The sequence below is a fragment of the Pleurodeles waltl genome, chromosome 8, assembly GCF_031143425.1.
Source record: "Pleurodeles waltl isolate 20211129_DDA chromosome 8, aPleWal1.hap1.20221129, whole genome shotgun sequence".
Lineage (NCBI taxonomy): Eukaryota > Metazoa > Chordata > Amphibia > Caudata > Salamandridae > Pleurodeles > Pleurodeles waltl.
In genome coordinates this window covers 529,504,289-529,525,867 of record NC_090447.1, presented here as the reverse complement: position 1 = coordinate 529,525,867, position 21,579 = coordinate 529,504,289, and the positions used below count along the sequence as shown (strand labels likewise).

General features: G+C 41.8%; 2 protein-coding genes across 5 annotated transcripts in view; one reads left to right on the top strand and one right to left on the bottom strand.

Moving 5' to 3' along the window:
* LOC138250115 (uncharacterized) overlaps positions 1–6,952 on the bottom strand; it is a 276,374-nt gene extending 269,422 nt beyond the window's left edge. Inside the window, exon 1 of one of the 2 annotated variants that reach the window (XM_069204562.1) lies at positions 6,395–6,952. In XM_069204562.1, the coding sequence (XP_069060663.1) occupies positions 6,395–6,463 (69 nt within the window). In that variant the 5' untranslated portion in view covers positions 6,464–6,952. The remainder of the gene's footprint in view (positions 1–6,394) is intronic. The other variant, XM_069204563.1, reaches the window with a different exon arrangement.
* Positions 6,953–7,259: 307 nt separating this feature from the next.
* The window catches only part of ERCC5 (ERCC excision repair 5, endonuclease), a 163,153-nt gene continuing 148,833 nt past the window's right edge, over positions 7,260–21,579 (top strand). Inside the window, exons 1-3 of one of the 3 annotated variants that reach the window (XM_069204560.1) lie at positions 7,293–7,488; positions 10,095–10,445; positions 14,317–14,434. In XM_069204560.1, coding sequence (XP_069060661.1) covers positions 14,347–14,434 — 88 coding nt within the window. In that variant the 5' untranslated portion in view covers positions 7,293–7,488; positions 10,095–10,445; positions 14,317–14,346. Of the gene's footprint in view, positions 7,489–10,094; positions 10,446–14,316; positions 14,435–21,579 lie in introns of all 3 variants that reach the window. The other 2 variants (XM_069204561.1, XM_069204559.1) reach the window with 2 other exon arrangements.

Genomic DNA, 21,579 nt, shown 5'->3' with positions numbered 1-21,579 from the left:
TAAGAGATTATGCAGCAGATGAATAGTGTCAGACTGGAAGTTAGAGGGACCTGGTCTGTTGTAAATATTAATGCCTAACACAGGAGTACCTAAGTTTGGCCATATTGCTATATGCTTGAATGTCGCAAGAGTCGACAGCAATTTCCTTTACACTGCCCACCTCAGTCAACTTGACCCAAGTGCACAGACCCCCAATCGCCCTTCCCCTAGGGGACTGGATTGCCTTTTTAGTAAAACAGCAGTAGCCTTGCCTGAACACACAATCCGTAGACCAAGTTTCCTGGAACATGCATATGGAAAAAGATTCAACATAAGCATCCCACACCGGATCAGATAATTTATTCTTAATGCCAGCCACGTTCCAAGACAGTAATTTCCCTGGTGTGGTACTACAAACTGGCATGCACAAGTCAGTATCAGGAACTGGATTGGAAGTCGCATTAATGATGCAAGATGAAGCCCCTATAGTATTAGCACCCATGCCAAGTGAAGATCCTGAAAGTGGCACTGCCTGTGGATATGAAACACTATGTTTGCCAGAATTAGAATGGCGTAGTCAATCCACATCTGATGTGTCCCCTAGACGAACGGGCTCTCGAGTGTTAACACCTTTAAGGTTATAGACCATGGCAGCCCCATCACCGGGGAAAGGCAGCAAACCGGGGGGGGGCAACAGAAACAGGAACATTGCGAGTAATTGTCTTAACCCTAGGTGGACGAGAGGATGAGTTCTTGTGTCCCGTAGCAGGCAAGCTTTCTCTAAAGAATATATCAGAGTCCGTTTTTGGTAGGTTGCAAGCTTCTATCTGCAGAGCCCCTTTACTAAAGCGGGGCTGGCAAGATTAAGTTTAATGGTGTCCCGCCCACCAGGGCAACCTCGCACACATGAAGCAGAGACAATATCAGTGCGGATAATGGAGCTGCAACCCCTAGTGTGGCAAATCCAATAGGACACCTTATTAATAAGAGAAGAAGTGTCTTCCCTCATATGAGGTGTGAGTGGGGGTACATTGCACAAGTCAATGCAGTTTTGTTTGGACACGTGAATAGAATGGGCCATAGATTGATCAGGGTTAGGAGAAGGTGAAGCTAAGGTTGAATGGCTTCCATATTGTTTTTAAATGACGTTTTTTAGGAATTTGATTATACAGCATTTTGGATTTTGCTTGGCTAATTGCAACACTGCACACATTTTATGTGGATCTCTTTTGAGTTCTGTAACATAAATACAAATAAACTTAAACCCTTGGCATTCCAAACCTTCTCACTTTCCTCATCGTCCCCTCAATAAACAACCCCATTCACAACCTCTCCAACCCTGGCTAACCATGTGAAGCACCTACTTCTCATTTTGGAGCAGGAAGACAGATCTTAAATCCCTTAATTCATCTACTATTTGTACATTCCCTATCCAATTGCACTTGCTTCCAAAAAATACTTCTTCCACCTAGCTAAACATCAACAATCTGATCTCAGACTCTGAACTTATTTTTCATCACCTCAACTTGGTAGGAAGACAGCACATCCTGCATAAAGCAGTCTTTTCAATCAGGTGATCAACACAGACACTGCCAGTTAAAGACTACAGGAAGCTAACTTCAAGGGTTTCTTGCAGCCATCAAATTTTCTAGATTTCACCTCAACCAAATGCAAATAACTACAAGTTTATTGTTTACCGTAATCAAATTCTCTTGCTCATTCCTTCTGACAGAGCTTTTACAAATGTCTTCTCCAGCTTCACCTTAAAGTGTAACCATTACTAGGTTCTGAATGCCCAGAATGTCTTTTTGGATCAACTGATCTTCCCCTACCATGATCCCTCCAGACACATCTAGAAGCTATTAACTTCTTCTAACTCCTCTTTATTCCTGCACAAGTAGCTGGCAATACCGTGAAAACACATTTTCTTTGCCTGGCATCTACCTTAACAGGATTCCCCCCCCCTCATCTACTTTGACCATAATCTTATTTCCTTCACTGTAACCCTTTGCATGAGGACATCCCCTTTTGCACTAATAACAAAGCCCAACCTCCTGGCATCTGACTTGCATCTGTCTGCAGACATTTTCTAACCAAAAAAATGGACAGGTTTTTAGAAATGGCTCTCCAAAGGCTCCAAACACATTCTCTTCAAGACATCTCATGATTAAACCATTGACCTATGACCCTTTAGCCCCACAAACACATACATAACATAGAATCAGAAATTGGTGCACTCCTATGTTAGTGGATGAATTTTACAACCAACATGAGAAAACTCATACAACCAGAACGTCATGGCCAAATGTCATACCAAAGAAATTCATAGGATTCCCACATAACTCACAATTCAATGTGCACCATCCACTAGAGTCCCTAGCCTCATGGATTCTCTAATGCCTTTGTAAACCACCTAGTTTTAAAACAAAGCAGAATGGACTGCCATTTCTAGAACAATATGCCTGCCATCCATACAGCCCACTCAAACAGACATGAAGAAGACTACACCCCTCAAAAGATTTTGGAACCTGTTCTCCTATAAACTTTCAGAGTCCCTTTTTAAGGAATTGTCCAAGGCATGTTAACCAACCAGCTCACCATCAAATCCTTGTCTAGCTCAAACCTGCAAAGATATCCTACTCTCCATGATTGTTGCGAGCCTTGCAGGGGCTCTTATCAGCCTCTCTATTACTTGGGACAGAGAGAAAGGTAGATACACAGAGAACGAACCAGAGACAACTTGTAAGACCAAGAAAGAAACGCTAGGAGAGAACAAGTAAAATAAACCAAGTGATGCTCCAAAGTAAAATACTGTTGCTCTAAGATGTTATGTTACTTTTTAGAATGCCTCTTTTCTTTGATCCACCAAAAGATGCCATTAAAGCATTTTCGAGTAGGGGAAGTAGGAGAGATGAAAAATAACTGAACTAAGTAGCAGGAAAGAAACAGGCAAGATTGAATTAATGAGGAAGAAGCAGTTTCAATACAGTGGCCTATTCTATTACAGTGAAGCCCTCATTTAGTTCAGTTTTACTCGGGTGGTCGGGCAATGTAACACAACACAATGAAAATAATCAGTTTACTTACTATTTTAAAGGTCTGCTCAGCAGTACTTAAGTGGATTGCATTGCATCAGTGTAAACTTTAGAAATATGTAGGCGTGACTTCTCACCAGACAGAGCAATGCCAGCATTTTATGAGTAACTGACCTAAGGCGTCTGATGAACAGGTAGGTACGAGAGTACACACAACAGAAATAAGGGCCTGCCAGAGACTCCTTGAAGAAAAAGACTGTATGCCCACAGCTAAAGAGGGGAAAGAGGGATAGAGTTCAATTCTTTAGCCGTGGCTCAATAGGGGTAAGCTAACGGTTTTGTTATTACACATAGATAAGCATATACTATGTACAGGTATTTACTGACTTGGAATACAAACAGTAATAAAGTGTAAGCACAACACAATAAAAATCCCAAACCAATTTAGAAAAATAGATTACATTTCAGCAGAACCAGAGTTATGAATTGTAATGTTTAAGATTCAAAATAGCACCTAAACGATAAAAGCACCAGCCACAGACTTCTGGTCACTTTTAGCATCACAACTAATGGCCCAGGAGTAGATGGTTGCCCCTTGGGGGGTTCAGGACCCTCTCAGGCTAGGTCCAGGTGTGGTTGAAGATGGTGGAAGCCAGCTACGTCCCTGTGGCTCGGAACAGGAGGCCAGCAAACTATCACTTCTGGTAGTCCTGGGTGCACTTGTAGATGCAGGACACAACAGCAGGGCTGGCCCCTGGGGATTCAAGGCAGGCTTCAGACAGCAAAGCAGTCCTTCTGGGTATAGCAGCAGACTGGCAGAATGCATAGCAGCAGCAGGCAGTCTCCTGAGAGTCCGTTCATGGGCCCAGTATTGAACTGAAGTGAGATTCTGGAAGCCCCATTATTATTCCTAGACAGTGGGAAAAGTTTCTGGAGAGGTTCTTCTAAGTTCTGTGTTTCCTGCCTCTCCTCTCCTGGCTCCAATCTGGCTGCAGTGACATTACACAACCATTACCTATTGTGAGGAGACAGGACACAGCTTATTCAGATGAAAGTGGGGCTGTGCTTAGCTGCCTCCCCCGCAAAAAAAAATCAAGCCAGTTAATGTCTTTTTGGGTTCAGCCAATCCCACTATTGTGTGACTGTCTAGGAAGAATTCATAAAGTCCTAACTGACAGTTACACTGAGTCATGTGACTAAAATTGAACTTTTCAAAATTATAAAGATGAATCTGACTTCACCAATAAAGAGGGTGTATCATTTACCAGTCCATAGATACCAAACATGACATATCGACCTCCTCTCATTTAGGGGTTAGAGCTTATGAAATGTAATAAGGAATCCTCAATGTTATTCTATGGGAGGGGTAGGTCTCACAGTAGTGAGTTTCCCACTACCAGGACAGATAAAGAAAACTTACAAGTACTTATCCTACCTTTCTATAACACAGCACCCTACCCTATGGACTACCTAGGGCCTACCTTAGGGGTGACATATGTAATAAAAGGGGAGTGTAAGGCTTGGTAAGGGTGTTTAAATGCCAAGTTGACATGACAGTGCGACTGCAATCCAGGCTGTAATGGTGGGCCTCGGCCATACTTTAGAGGGCTACTTAAGTGGGTGGCACAAGAAGTACTCCAAGCCCACTGGCAGCACTTAAAGTACAGGCTCTGGGTATATAGTATACCACTCTACAAGGACTCCCAAGTAAATTAAATGAGCTGATTTGGTATAAACAAATTAAACCATGTTTTAGGGAGAAAACACACACACTGGTTAGCAGTGAGAAAGTGCAGAGTCATAAGGACAACAAAAGCAAAAAATCTAGCAGAAGTAGGAGGGGGAAGGCAAACTGTTTGGACGTGATACTATAGAGGCCCATTTCTAACAGCGCTGTTGTTAAATATATGCTTCAAGACTATAACTATGTAACATTGTTCTGTCAGAATAGCTCATATGTATATTGCAAATTTGGGTATTGATCACGTTATCTGGGGGACTTTGGATAAACACAGTTTGTGCTGAGTTTCGGTGCTTCAGGTGGGTTTCTACAGCCAACATCTTTCTTCCTTCATGGGGGCTGTACTGCAGGCCATGAAATTGCCCAAGAGATGAGAGCCAAGAGAATCTAATAGGAACTGTAACTCATGTCTACCATGCAGAACCATTCAGCATAGATTCAACGTTCTAAGTGTTAGAGAGCTTGGACACAAGTCACCCTGGCCAGATGCAGGCGAGTTGTATATTCTTTAACTAGCATAATTGTGTTTTCTGCTGATAAATGCAGTCTTCACTGAGCAATAAATAATGAGATGTAATTAAATAAGCGATTAAGTCTTGTTATATTCAGACCAATGGCCCTGTGTGCTTTAAAACACACTACTCTCTACAATATTTTCAAAAAAGCAATACTCGTTATTAGGAACTGTTCCATAATTGTATTGGGAGCCCCCACAAATAATTTTGACTACACTCTGAAAATGGCTCCTCCACACACTAAAGTGTTAAAAGATAGGTTCTAGATGCACCCATGACATTGTATGTATGAGCTATGCTATGAGATCCCGCTATTAAAATGGTGCCACATATTACTTATTTAAGTTTATTACTATTTGTGTCTTCTAGCCACCGTAAGTGTTGCTTGGGTGACTCTTCTGAGTTGGTGGAAGAGAGGTGGAAGGGCATCGGGGGTCACTAACCGACAGGAAAAAGATATTACCGAAGCAACTGGATGTCTGTCAAATTCAGACATAACATAAAAGCCCATTTGAGAAAGTTATGATTCCTGCGCAAAAGCCTGTTTTCACAGGAAATGCAAATATAAATTCAGCAATAAACTCTGTGCCCTCCTATGTTTCCTCGGGTGCATATCGGCAGGTTAAATCTGACATTATATGTATAAAGGTAAAATGCCTAGCAACTACAGGAACGTGCAGATTTTGTGTGCTTGAATTTGATGTGAAAAGCCCCAAAACCTGCGTATTGTATCCCATTTTGAAAGGCAAAGCTAGTGATAGGTGAAATGTATCCTATTAATTAAATTATCCCAATGGGGTAAGAGTTTATAACCAGTATGATACATAGCACACCAACCTGCATGGCATGGCACTCGTACTCACGGATTAAACCTAACAGCGTGAAAAGTAGAGTAACTAGTAGGTACTGATGTTTTCCAACTTTAGTTATGTACTTGGCACGTGGCAAAAATAAATGCACATGGTCACCCGTACATAATTAGAACAGTTAACATTTCAGGTTTTATGAGAAGGCATACTTTGCATTCCAGTGAAGTAAAGAATGTGAGCATTTTACCAACAAATCACTAGAGTGGAATTCTGCCACATATCATTTCAACAGGACAAATATATGTTGGAAACTACCTTGATTAGAAAGCCACCCGCGTCCAATTCTGATGACAAACCTCCATCCAATATCTTCACATCTGCCATGTTTTCTTCTATTGTTTTACGTCTAAAACAGACTCTTTTTGCAGGAGTTGGAAAATAAACGTTCGACAGGTCAAGTGATAGCACATTTTATCTGCACTACATATTTAAACAATTCTCGCATAATATATCACGTGGCTGTACAAAACACTAACAGCTATTGGCAGAAAAGACTGCCAAGCACCGCCCCACCACAGTATAGGTCCCCCAAAAGGATAGTCCTCAAAGGCACTTCTCCTCAATTTGGAGAATTGTTTCCAATGTATAAGGAGAGTCAGAGGGAGAGATGGGAAATATTGAAATAAACGCGTTATAAAAGAAAGGGAATTTCCTCGATTATTTTTTTCACCATTTTAAGGAGAGAACGGCCGTACGTATGCGTCAAAATTTCTCTCAAACGTTCCTATGTTTAGCCGTAGAATTCAGAAGGAATTAGAATACAGACCGGCTGGTTTATTCCCATGGACGCCACCAACCTACACACTTCTGTGTGGCGGCCATCTTGCAACGGTGTCATTTGTAGGATAACGCTGAGTCAAAGTGAATTAATTGCAAATGAAAACACGAGTATTTTAGATAAATCAAATGTTCTTGTTCTATAATGCTACATCGTCACAATTTTGTGTAAATATCTCTAGCAAATCCCCAACCAGACTAACAGTTTCTAGACATTATACATTATACATTAACCTTAATTGTGTACTGCGTTGGATGCTGCTGCTTCTTTAAAAAAAAAAAAAAACGGATCGTAAATATTGGTGATAAAAACCTAATCAATGGTAGCCCGACATAATAAGGCGCCATTTCGATATGCACGGAAGAAGTACAGCTTCCTGTACTGTAGAACAGTCCCCGGACACAGCGAGCTGCACTGCAGGCTGGTGAGACATGTTGTCGCTGTCTGTCACAGAGAGTCCTTTCATTGTTTTGGAACCAAACTACTGGTGGCCCCCGAGACATGAGTAGAAGTAGTAGAAAGAAAGGCTGCTGTTGGGTGGAAAAGCATCCGAGCTGAGCAGCACGAGCAGGTGAGCCGGGGGCGGAAAGTGGGGCACCTTAGTACAGTATACAGCGGAACTGGCGCCCAAACAAGTGATGAGTTGCAGAAAATAAGAGGGATCCCGGATCCATCAGCTGTTGTAAAACCCGTTCTATGCAGGCCCCAGTTGAGCTTGCTGAATATGTCCCAGTGTGATTTGAGAGCGCTCGCACTTTATTGGAGCTAACTGGTACTGAACACCATTTGATGTTAATGCAACGGAGGAAAACATACACACGTAGCTTGTAATCACTTAGCAAGTGAGATAATGTGGAGGCAGATATTTATATTTTCAAACCACTCTGTGTTAGAGAACCACAGGCACTGTAAGAATGTCCGCTGTACCCGGCTGTATAAGTAATTTACAGAAATAACTATATATATATATATATATATATATATAGCACTAATCCATTTTTCTTTATTACGTTTCTTTTATAGCACAACTCATCCAATGTAGGGTGTCAAAACAAAACGCTTTACATAGATATAATGGCAATAGAGTGAATCATACAAACGTGTAAGTTAAAATGCAGTAAATGTTGTATAATACCGTAAGGTTATCAAGGTGTATGTGTAATATATACTTTATACTGATAAGTTTTACATGTTGAGTGCTTTTCCTGGAGAAAAACAATGTCAGAATTTAAAACGTGTGTAAAGTCTACAGAACGCAGTGGCTGGGGTTGTCCATACTAATTAGTTTGTATCACTACCCTAAGGAATCCTTTAGTAGCAACCTTAGAATAAAGAAAGATTGGGAGAAAGCAAATACAATTCTTTTAGTTTTCATACTGATTTTTGACGCTGATTCATAACTCACTGTGCCATAGCACAGGGGTTGCATCTTATGACCCTGCAGGTCTGCGACAAAAGTAATAACCCACTGGTTATAAAATACAAACCAGGGTCCTGCATGTTACTCACCCTTTGCCGCAGACACTTTTACCCTCATGCTATTATACAGTGAATCAAACCTGTTACTAGACTGCACACAGATATCACTAGGAAGTTCATTAACCACCAAAATGATCTTACCATTATTATATCCTGTTAAGTGCAGGGTCTACAAAGATCGTTACCACAGGTACCGTGAGCCCTTAATACATTTAAGGCAGGCTGTTTGTGATAAGTTAAGTAAGCCAGAACATATTTACTATCACATTAGGCATTGTTGCCAATTTATTTGGGGCAGAGTTTTTAAAGGGTAAGTGTACAAGTTTGCTATTAGGCTCCCTTTTTTATGACCCTGCCCCGTAACCAACAAATGACCAGCTGAAACAGGCTTAGCAAAGTCACAAGGGCCAGGTACAGAGTTGGACTTGGCCCTTTTTGCAGGATTATACTCGAACTTTTTGCCTTCTTCCCCCTATTTTTTCTGACTTGTTTTGGTGGCTGTAGGACTCTGGGACCTTTATCACTGCTAACCAGTGCTAAAGTGCATATGCCCTCTTTCTAAAATGTATTGGTAATTGGTTTATCTATGATTGGCATATTTGATTTACTAGTAAGTCCCTTGTATAGTGCACAAGTTGCACCAGGTGTGCCCAAGGCCTGTAAATCGGATGCTACTAGTGGGCCTACAGCACTGATTATGCCACCCACACGAGTAGCCCTGCACACATGCCTCAGGCCTGCCATTACAGTGTCTGTGTGTGCAGTTTTACACTGCCATGTTGACCTGGCAAGCGAATCCACTTGCCAGGCCCAAACCTTCCCTTTTTATTACATGTAAGTCACCCCTAAAGTAGGCCCAAGGCAGCCCCATGGGCAGTCTATTTAGAAGACAGGATATGTACTGGTGTGTTTTACATGTCCTGATAGTGAAATACTGCTAAATTTGTTTTTCCCTATTGCAATGCCTAGCTCTCCCATAGGGTAATATAGGAATTGCCTTCAAATATCTTGTATGTGTAATTTCCCATTGGGAGCAGATAGAAATAGGGAAGTTTCGGGTCTCTGAACTCACAATTTAAAAATTCAGCTTTTGATGAAGTTGGTTTTTGAATTTTAAGTTTGAAAATGCCATCTTTAGAGGGTGGGCATTTTCTTGCTTAACCATTCTGTCCGTCTGCCTCTCTGCTGCATACATGTCTGGGCAGGATGACAGTTGGGCTGTGTGTGTATTCACTCTAGACAGTCACACAGAGGGAGCTGAGGTGTGCCCTGCAAATCCTGATGGCCCATCACCAGGCTGATGGGTCTTCCTGAGCTAGAGTAGTGGGAGGAGCTGACACTTTCACTCGAATAGAGCTGTACCTGTCCTCACACAAAGCAGTCTCCAACCTCCTAGACTGTGTCTCGGGTCAGTGCAGGGAAAGGCAGGGTCTTGTGCACTACAAAGACTTCTCTTTGAAGTTTGCCTACTTCAAAGACAGAAATGGGTATAAGTACTGGACCTCTGACCCCACATAGTTAGAACACTTCTGGACTGAGGACGTTCTGCCAGGAAGAAGAGCTGGATGCTGTAGGAGGGACTGCCACTCTGCCTGTTGCTTTGTTGTTGTTGTGCTGGCCTGATGCTTGCTGCTTCTGTCCTGAGAGTGAAAGGACTGGACTTTGATTTCTACATCCTGTTTTCCAACTTTCCCCAAGGGCTTGATCTGAGCGTGTCTCCTGTTAAGAAGTCTCAGGGCCATCCAAGACTTCATCTGCCAGTGCCTGGGCTCTTCTGCTGAGAGTCCTGATTTTCCCAGTGGTGCCAACTCCAGTTCCTGGGCCTTGGAAGGGTAAGCTGGTGACCTGAAGAAGAAAATCCATGCACCGATGCTGCAAAGAAAAATCGACACAGCGCCGGTCCCACGGCTGGAGAATCGATGCAGTGCCTGTCTCGCAGCTGCAGAATAGCTGCAGCACCTGTTCCACTGCGGCTCCATCAAGGCAGCACTTCTGGATTTTCTGCGCATCGTCCCCGGGGCGTCAATTTCTCATCAACCCCGCACCTCTGTAAGGAATCTAGGCTGCATGTTCAGAAATCAACGTATAGCCTTTCCTGCGAGGAATGAATCAACGCATCACCTCCCCTGCCAGTAAAGAATCTGTGCATTGCTTGACTTTTTGGTACCTCACCTCCCTTATGGCCTGCCTTGTCTTTGTTTTTGACACATCCCAAGTACTTAGTGCTAAAAAGATACCGTCATTGATTCCTATGGGTTAAGACTCATTTCCCCTTTTAAAAAGTAATAATAACTTTACTTGTGTAGGTTGGATTTTTGTTAATTTTAGGCTTGTTTAATTGAGATAAATATTGCCTGTTTTTCTTAACTGGTGAGTCCTTAAGTTGTGTGTGTGTTTGTGTGTGCATGTACAAATGCTTTACACATTGTCTCTGAGTTGATCCAGACTGCTTGTGCCAAGCTACCAAGGGGGTGAGCAAGGGTTATCCTAGCTGTGTAACTCCCTTACCCTGACTGAAGTGAGGGTCCCTACTTGAACAGGGTGCAAACCACTGCCAACTAGAGACCCTATTTCTAGCATACAGTAGTTAAATTACATGATAATGAGCAGTCTAAAGGATCTGTGCATGAGTATGTGCTAATAAGGACAGGGATCTTATTAGCAAATAGTGGATTGAAAGGGAAAGAGAGTTGTAGACACCTATTACAGTGAAACGTAGTGATGGGCAGGGAGTTTTCCCCTGCACTAACCATGTTATGCTTGGGTCATCAGCTGGACAAGAGGGTGTTTCAGATGTGGACAACCACAGTTGAGACAATTTACCCTCTCTGATGTCTGGATAATGAGCAGACGTATACCTTGGTTGGGGTCTTGAATAATAATCAAAAGGCAAACTTGTTACTCTGCGTCATCCAGATTGTACCTAATCAGTGTTCAAAGCCCTTTCTATTTCCAAACTGGGAAGTGTGTGAGAGTAATTTATTTTGGGGCTTAAAGGGTAAGTGATCCTAAGGGGACTACATTCCAGACATGATATCTGTTAAATAGTGTCATTAAGGGAAATAAATAACAGATAAATATGTGCGGGAAACAATGTCAGAATTCTTAAAATACCTTAATGCAGTCTCCCAAAATCACTACTGTGATGGTTTTCCAATAACTTTTGCCCTGTTCTAAAAATAATGCAAGAAACTGAGGTGATCAAGGAGCAATGCAACTCATCACAAATGCTGTTGGTAGTATCTATTGATCCTGTAGATAAAAATATGAACGAAAACCTTATCTGTGACCAGTATCAAAATACATATTTTTTGGGGAAAGTCTTTGCGCTATCAGCTTACACTGTAGCAAAGTGCTCACAATTGCAAATGGGAAGAGGTTCCCAATGACTCCCTTCCCCTTTGTGAATGCAAACATGTTTGGAAGTGGACAGTGTTCCAGGAGACCACTTTCAACTTCTAAACAAGCTTTAAAAAAAGATTTTATTTTTTAAAACGCAGCACTGTTTCCTTTAAGGAAAACAAGCTACATTTTGAAAGAAATAAACAATTTAAAAAGGGATCACAGACATGGTAGTCGGCTTACTCCACAAACCACCATTCCTGTGACAGTTACCAATCGGAATGAGTCACTATTTGCAACGGTCCTTATGAACAAGAATGAGGTAGGGCAGATGGCGACCCACTGCAAATTGGAATTTTGTTAACAGACCTATTAATACATAGGTTGGTTCACAAAATTCCATGCAATTCACAAAAACTTGTGACCACTGTTAGCAAACTGAATTTTCCTAGATCTGGCCCAAGTTCTTGTTGCAGCTTACCAGCGCCAGATCAATTTATGCCCAGTCTGACACCAACTGACTAAAAAATAACTCGATTGCCAAATCCAAAATGTGTCTTCAAACTACTCCATCCCTCATTTCCATAACCCCCCCTTGTCCTTGAAACAAATACTTTCTCCTCATGTACCAAAGCTAGCACCCTTTTCACATCCAGTCATTCCACCAATAAATCAGCAACAAATACCATTCTTACTTGTGTTTAGGTGCTAATGTCATTAACCTACTGATGCTTAACCTATTTTTGAGTACAGATTAGTTGATCGTAGAAGGGGAAATGGTGCTGCATTATTTACAGGAGCTCACTAAATTTTAAAAAATAGCGATCATCACTTTGGTGCTTTAAAGTGGAAATCACAATGTCGCCATCCTACATTTTCTTCTTGAATGTCAACTGCCACCCAATTTCAAGTCCAGCTTAATCAACCATATCTCTGAGTACCCCCCAGTATATCTAATGCTTTCAATGAATACCATATTTTGGGATGTGTCAACATTGATTTGGGCATTGCCAAATGCACACCTTTCATCACCATGGAAAGTCTCCCGCCCTTACATAAATGTTATGAGCATTCTTTCCCTTCCTGCTATGGAGAAAAGCAGAATTCAAGACCTCATTATTGCAAATTCTTTAACCGTCAAATGTTTGGTTTTAATTTTAATAGACTGGTCTTATTGCTTTCTCATTCACTTTAACACAGCAGCGACCACTTCACGTTTTTCTCACAATAATTGTGCCTTGGAGACCTGTATAGTCCCCTTCAGAAATCACTGTCCTTTGTTCTAGAACGCAACCCATCAAGACTTTAGTTAACTTGACCTGTCTGTGAATATTGATGCAACTTTAAAGGAATATAATAACATCATTGTCACAGTATTTGACATTATTGCTCCACGCTTTTTAAATGTACAGTGAAATAAACAAGGCCACCTTGGATCAATAACACTTGCTGGAATGAAAGATCAATATCTAACACTGAAACAGATTGCTGGGACTCCAAATCTTCGTGCAGTCCATACTAATTTCAAAACCCCAAGCAAAGAATAAAACAATGTATTTTACTGTTTTAGCACGCTATAGTGGGAACCAGGTTGACACCACTCACACACCGCAAGGCCTCAGTTGCCCGCTATCAATGCCATTACTCGTCAAAACTTTGCTTTGCCCGTTTGTCTCTAAATGCCAAAAACATTCTCTCCTATTTTAATCACAAAATCAGCTGCATTAGGTAAAAAAACATTCTGCATTGGAATGCTCCTTCCTAATACTAATAATTTCTGACCCACTTTCTCCATCCTTTACAAAGAGTAACTCTCCAACAGCATAAAATTACACAAACCTGCCATGTCTTTGAACCAGCATGAAGTTCACCACACAATATTGTTCTTACATTTGCCCCAATTTCCTCCTATTCTGACAAACGCCTCACTTGATCCCAGACTCATTTTCAGCTCCAGACTTGTTCACATTGTACCTTAGATCAGGAAAGCTGTTGAAGTGTAGCTCCAATCAGCTGATCTCGTATATCAGTGAAGAATATCTGCTATTGGACTATCTGTTGCAGTGAAACAGCCACTCTAAATGTCTCTAGTGATGTATATAACATTTTGGATGAAGGAGGGCTCCTGACATTGTGCTTCTCTGCACCTTTTGCCATTTTTGACCACCACAGGTTATACCAGCCCTGGAACAATGCTTTGGTTTTCATGGCTAAGGTTTGAGTTCTCTTTTCTAATCAATTGATGTGGGTTGTTGAATTCTGAAATGCACATCCTCACAAGTGAGAAAGTGCCATGTGGTGTTCCTAAGGACACTGTCCTAGCACCTACTCTGCTTAACTTATATCGCGGGTCAACTGGGTTGGTTTTTGATTGCTGTGTAAAATAATGTGATGTATTTTGTAAGGTTACCTTCCACAGGATTTGGAAATCTAGAACAACATGTGTACAGCTGATATCCCCATTTACCTATCACACTACATAGCTTGTGTTCCCTGAAAGATCTGATCTGAAATGAAAATACTGTATAAAACTATTTTTTAAAACAAATTTAAAAACATAGTTGTTTTGGTCCAACAGGCTTGGCAGTGCAAAATCTGATAACACAGGATGGGAGTCCAGGGATTATGGAAGTTGCTTGAGAGTACGGGGAGAGCAGTGAATCCAGAAACACTGGAAGGAAAAATTCTTGCTGTTGGTATCCTTATCATTAAAGACTTTGAAATCATAAACCAGGTTTTGTAAGCTATTCAATGCTCATAAATGGTGTACTGTATTGTAGATATTATTTAAAGGACAGCGATGTTTATTTAAACATGGTCAGTTAAAAACACTGTATGTGTAAAAATGCATAAAGGGTTTAGAAAGTCTTTAAGTTGAAGCACACCACCTTCACCTTATATCATCTTTTGTAACAGTAAAACAGTTTGATGTTTTCTTGTTACTCCATGATCCAGCGATCCCAGATTTGTTGGGAAAAAACGTGAAATCTGGTTTCTGTGCCATTTCATATTTTACTGACATTTATAGAGCGTTTTAAGTTCACACATGTATCCTCCAACACGCAAAGTATGGGAGCAGTTTTTCTCAAACAAAAAAGTAATTTATTCCAAGACCATCTCAATGCTTTACAAGTTAAAACCAATTAATACAAACAAATGTACATCTTAATCTGTATCTACATGCATAATGGGGAAACAACAGCATCCCAAGAGTGATGACCAACCAGCAGCACGGGCACAGGCAACACAACAGTGTCACAAAAGTGTTGCCTTATTAGCTTAAATGTCAAAGTGATTAAATAAGTGGCGAGACCCTACGTTTTTCTCAGAAGCCAGCGACTGGCACTATTGAATGTCTGCATGCTAAATACCAAGGCTGTGTAATTCAGATTCTATCTCGTGCACTTTATTCCACCCTACTCATTCCCTGCCCCTTTTTCTCACTCTTGGAGGTTCCTGTACTCTCCCTTTCACAGTTTTTCTGTCTTTTTCTTCCTTCATCTTTCCCCTTGTGGGGCTTTCCCTCTCTTGCTCTTGGTCAAAGCCTGATCAGGAAAAATAAGTGCCTGTTCCCAAAATAAGTGGTGTTGGACCCCACCTGCAACTACTGGCTCAAAATAAACACTGCCAGTGCCCCTCTGAGTAGCCACCTTGCGTAATATTTGGTGGTGCTGAAGGAGATTTTGGTACCCAACAAAGATTTTCAACCAACTTGTTCCTTGTAGGAGCGTGTTGACGTTTAGCCCAAAGGCTAATAAAATACGCTGAATCATAGAAAAAAACTGGAGGATTATCAAAGATCTGAAAATTGAGAAACCTCTTTTCTCATTTAAGAAAGCGCGCAGTCTTAAAGATCAGTGGGTGCAGGCGGCTAAAAAACAGACAGACAAAAACAACCTAAGATCAATGTTGCAATTACCAGCTGTGCAGGGACATTTTAGGTGCTGTAAATGTATAGCATGTCAGTACACACAGGACTCCAAAGAGGTAGTAATAAATGACAAAAGGCACGTCCAATTGGACTTCTCAAACTGCAACACAAAAAATGTGATATATTGTATTGTATGTCCTTGCGAGAAAGTCTATATTGGCCAAACCTCACAACCAGTAAAAAGCTGCATTCTTCAGCACCGGTCAAGAATCAAATGCTCAATAAAAGAAGCACCACTTGTCGAACATTTCTTGGAATATGGCCATAAAGCCGAGGATATTCGATGGACAGTGCTGACTGTGTTACAGTCGAAAGCTGATGGACCAACAATGCTGTCAAGATTGCTGAAACTAGAAGCGAGAATAATCGAAAAATTCCAGACAGTCAAAACAGGATTAAATGACTGCGATGAAGTTTGGTCTTTAATTAGTTGACGATACCTGTTCAAACCTTTCAGTATATGATGTGTATATTCTGTGAGATAATTCCTGAAATGTTAGCTTCATTTGGAGCCACAGGTTATAGGATACAACTAAATGATATATATGTACACTCACACTTGACTATATGGTGGTTTGGATAGTATACCTATGAGAGTAAGTTTGCTGCTGTCAATATGAGCAGTGAATAGACAATAAGATGCGATATAGCAATGTATTTTCATCCTGCCCCTTTACTTCGAATAACAGATTGTCGGCACTCCCAATATGGCCGCCAGAATTTTCAAACCCACGAAGGCAGAGAGTGATTTATGGTTCCTAGACTTAGTTAGAGGCAAGAAGTGTTAGAGTATTAATGGCACTTAGGATAAAAATAGGAATAACATTTTGTACTAGTTTATTCTCGACCTTTTCGCCAGTAGTAGATACCTTAAAGATGGCGCTTGAAATGCGCCCCGGGCAGTGCACAGACATGGACTATTGTTTACTGGCGCTCATTTTAAATGGCATCGCTCTCCTTGCAGAGAGACGGTGCGATACTAGACGCGAACAGCAGCCAGTATGAGGAACACGCGCTACAGGATAGCGCATTAGTTACATTGGACCGGACGGCAATAATAGTAAGTCGGGTGCTCTCCTAATTTCCCCTTGTTACAATAAAGGTGCTAATAAGCTAGTTGAAGTGCCCCGGTTTGAATGGGTGCTAATTTTTCGCTATTGTTGGTACAGATAACTACTTAACCGGCAAGAGGCTTGATCCTACTGCTGCACTACACATTATGCTTGAAGCTAGGACTTAATACTCGAATAGAGAGGTAAGAGAGTATACGATATAGTGGCACCTTGACATGAGAAAGGGTGTGCCCCATGACACTAACTAGTTTGGGCGTTTGCCTTCCCTTTTTTTCCTTTTGACCAGCTAGATATTACCAGCAATTTTAGGAAATAGCCTGTTTTTGGCAATTAGAGGATATTGTACGGAAGAGTCTGAGTTTTGAGTCTGTTACTCCCACGGTGACCATTAGTCTGAGCTGCATGCCTTGGTACCAAAATAAATAGAGACTTGGTGATGGGATTGGGCCTTCCATTATTTGGATTGTACACACATATTAGTCTAAGGTGTAAATAGAGATTTGCTTTGATAAGGACCTCCTACATTGAGATTTGGATGGAGTTTTGGGTTAACTCTGTAGATTGATACATACTGTGTTTTTAGATGAATGATGGTGAAACCTTGTTAGATGGGTTTGTTTTAATTGTTGTGTTAATTTTTGTAGAGGTACCAGTGCCCCCTGGCAGTCCTGAAGAGGCCATGAGTGACGAGGCCAAAACGTGTAGACATTTTCCTAGTGGGAGCAAGGGTTTGGAAGCCAATTAATTTATACCAGAAGTTTGCTTGCATCATTTAAATACCTTTGAAAGATATTTAGGTATTTTACAGCTGGGTGCAGTTGATACCCTTGTTCACCACAATTTATTGGATCACATCTATAGGTGTGTAAAGAGTGACCACAATGTAAAGAAACGATGGTGGGCATATCTCTCCCTTTTGTATATTTCTGTGAAATATAATTTTGAAGTGATTATATTTATGTTTATGTTATGTTATTTATGTTTCATGTACTATGTGTTATGTAGTGTCTTACGACGAGTCTCTGTTGTCCTATAATGATCTAAATAAATAAGGGAAAGAAATTAACCCAGATATTAGGAGTGATTACTGGTTTCTTTAAATAATTTTTGATTTGTCTTGGTCAAAGCCTGATCAGGAAAAATAAGTGCCAGTTCCCAAAATAAGTGGTGCTGGACCCCACCTGCAACTACTGGCTCAAAATAAACACTGCCAGTGCCCCTCTGAGTAGCCACTTTGCGTAATATTTGGTGGTGCTGAAGGAGATTTTGGTACCCAACAAAGATTTTCAACCGACTTGTTTCCTGTACGAGGCATGAGAGATTCTGACTATGCCTAGCAAGCCCTTTCAGGCTTGTTCTGTTGCCATGTGAAAGGCAATGCTGCTAGTGAGTAGACTGTGACCACCTCCAGCAGTTTTTCCATCCACCACTTCTCTGATGGGGTGACGTCTGCCAATGAGAGCGACTGATAGTGACCCTCTGCAACACGTCTTCCTGTGCGTCCATGGTGCTAGTGGGTAACTTTTTCTGATGAGTACTACTGACTATGGCCCCATCCAGCACTCCTTCCCGTGCACACCCTGCCTGTACCACAGAAGCATCGGACGCTGAGAGGTGGACTTTCAGTAGTGCATCTGTTTACTACATGTGATTTTGGGTGACATTGGCTCCATCTTGTGGCATTGCACATGCACCTGCGCTCACCTTTCTGCACAACCACAGTCTTTCTTCGTTAACTCAGTGCTTTCACAGCCCCTTGCTCAGTGGGGTGGAGTCATTGAGGCTTGCTGATCCCATTCTATCTTCTGAGGAGTTGTGAAAGGGTGGAGTGTGTGAGGCTTCAGTAGATGTTCAACCCTGGGCACTGCAGGATTGAAACCTAAAGCACCCAGGGCTAACTTTAACGGCACACTACCATTCACATCATCCATGGGGATGGCCATTAGGTGTGGCAATCCACCGAGACCAAGGTTGTGACTACGCCTGGCCTGTAAAATCAGTGTGATGGGTAGCACAGGCACAGTTATGCACCTCTGCCAGCCATCACACAAAGTCACAGACTCGGACTGCTTGGCAATCATTAAATACACAGTTATTAGTATAATTAGTATATGTGTGTGTATATATATATATTCACTGAAAAAACTAAGGTTACAGGGGCGTTATAGTTCGATTGATGTTTTACCCATACAAAACCATAGTTTTCAGCAGTTAAAACCATAGGGTTTCAGCATACAAAACCATAGGGTTCAGCTGTTATAATTATAGTTATACTTATTTTAAGAAACTGTGACTCGTGGCCTAAAGTTACCTAATGGCACGAGTTGTAGTTTGTTCAGATGAGTATAACTATAACTGCTGAATTTCTTTGGTTTTGCTAGGACAAAATGTCAACCTAACTATAATGTCCCTGTAACCTTTGGTTTTTCAGTGATGAATTTGTATGTTTCACCTGTAGCCTGACCCCCTTATGACAGTGTTTTTTAAAAGGTCGAGTCTACGCATACAACCTCTGTATACTTCTCTTTAGGCATCCAGCTATTTCATTGATTAGTTTCAGTGTCATTTAAAAATCATTGCTTGCTAGTGGTCAGCCATGCCTCTTTGTCCCTCCTTCTTCTGTGTAGGAGCATGGATCAACCACTGTAAAATTACGCTTTGTACTGTTTATCTGGTCTGTACAAGACATTTTTACTTTGGTTTCTGCTCCTGTTCAGGGAAGCTTCCCTTTTCACTTGCAGGGCATTCTTGCTCTGAGCTTGGGTGTAAACAAGGCTATAAATAAGACTGTTATCGTGGTCACATTTGGTCTTTCAGAGCTCTCTGCAACCTCTCTCAGCTGTCTGGCTCCCACCCTTCCTTGGCTTGGATTTTCTTTACCAGGTGTGCCTGCCTTTGTTCCCCGGTGCTGAGAGAGATGAGAGCAGAGGATCACTTGTAGTTGCTTATATTATAAACAAGGCACCCAGCTCTACCAGGGCTCAGAAATCCTTAGACAGTGCCCACTTCTGCCCCATATTGGGATCGCGCTCGCAGCTCTGTCAGTGCACCTCAGTTCACACATTCAAGGCCCTCAGCTGCTGTGCCAGTGCCAGAACCCCACACACGCTGTCTGCCAGAGCACCTCCGTTCTTGCAGTCAGCACACTCTGCTGCTCCAGTACTGGGACCTCGGGCACAGCTCCATCAGTGCACCTCAGTTCCCTCACTCCAAGCCCTCAGCTGTGCCAGAACCCTACACACGCAGTCTGCCAGAGCACCTCGGTTCTTGCAGTCAGCACACTCTGCTGCTCCAGTACTGGGACCTCGGGCACAGCTTCATCAGTTCACCTCAGTTCTATCCCGGCGAGGTTGCTTTCTTTCCTGCACTGGGACCCTGCTCACATACAGTTCCATTACAGCAGCTCAATAATATTCAGTCCCACTGCCAAGCCAATACTGGACCCAAAAGAGAAAGACACAGCTCAGCCAGTGCACCCAAGTCCAACATCCAATGCCACTATTGATGGAAACAGCCACAGGTCTGCCAGAATCCATCAACATTCAGTGCACATTTCTTCTCTGTACTAAGGCTCACACACATGCCCTTCAGGACGCCTCTCTTCTGTGGTTCGGAGGCAATGCCACTCTCCTGTTGGGCCACACTCGCAACCAGGGCACCTCCAGGCTAACACTCAGCAACATTGGCACACGAATACTAGGTTCCACATGTAGCCCCATTAACATATCTTACTTCTGACTTTGTGGGCCCGTTACTATTCCAGTACTGCAGTCCACATAGAACTCTGTCAGTGCACCTCAACCCTAACTTTCAGCGCCCCATTTTTCCAATACCAGGAATTACACAGCTCTCCGTTTCTTATTCCTCACCCACTGCCTTTCTGTTATTCCAGAACTGGGCTGGGACACCGCTCCGTCTATAACCACAATCCTGATCGTAAGTGTCCCAATATTGCTGTATTGGGGTTCACATACAGCTCTGCTAATGCACCTCCCACTGTTCTGCAGTGCCCCTTTCTGTTCCACACTTTGACTTCTGTTTGAGGATGTGGGGAAGCCAATTAAATCCATTCTTAGCTGCCGTCTTTATTTGGGAGGGTCTGTTTCTCCTATCTCACTCCATTCTTTCCCTTACTCAGTTTACTCTCAATGTTTTCTTCCCCCCCCACTTTTCTCTTTTTAGCTCTTAAAAGCCACACGTTAACAGTTTTGCTCTTTCTTTCAACTGTTCATTTCTACTCCTCTCCCTTTTCTTTATTTCCCTCTTCCTCTTTCAAACTCGCAAAAACTTGCTTATTTCGTTCTTCTCTTTTTTATTCATCAAGTGTTCATTCTTTCACTATTTTTTGTCTCTTCATTCTTTCTTTGTCTTTTTTATTTTCTCTTTCCTTTGACTTGGTATGCATCCTTTCTCTTTTTTTTTTTTTTTTTTTAATATATCTTTCTTCATTTCTTTCTCTGGGGTTGTTCTTATCTTTATATGTCAATTCACGTTTTATGTAAATCCATCTTTCTCCCGTCTGTATGTGGAAGCCACAAGTTAATTGTCGGGACCTGAAGTGTCAAAGTGGTTTTCCTATTCTGTGTCTGACGGAGATGTGTCAGTACATACATGCCCTGGTTCTTTCGCTGCTTGTTTCTCTCACCATCTCTCTTTTTTCTCTAATGTTCATTTTTTTCTTTCTTCTCACACTTCTTTCATTACCTTTTTGCTCTTTATCTTTCGTTCGCAAGCTTCCTTCCTTTTTTCTTTTGTCTTATAAGTTTGCTCTATTTCTTCTTTTAGTTGTTTTTATTTTCTCGTTCTTTCCCTTCTTTCTTTTATTTCTTTGCGACCT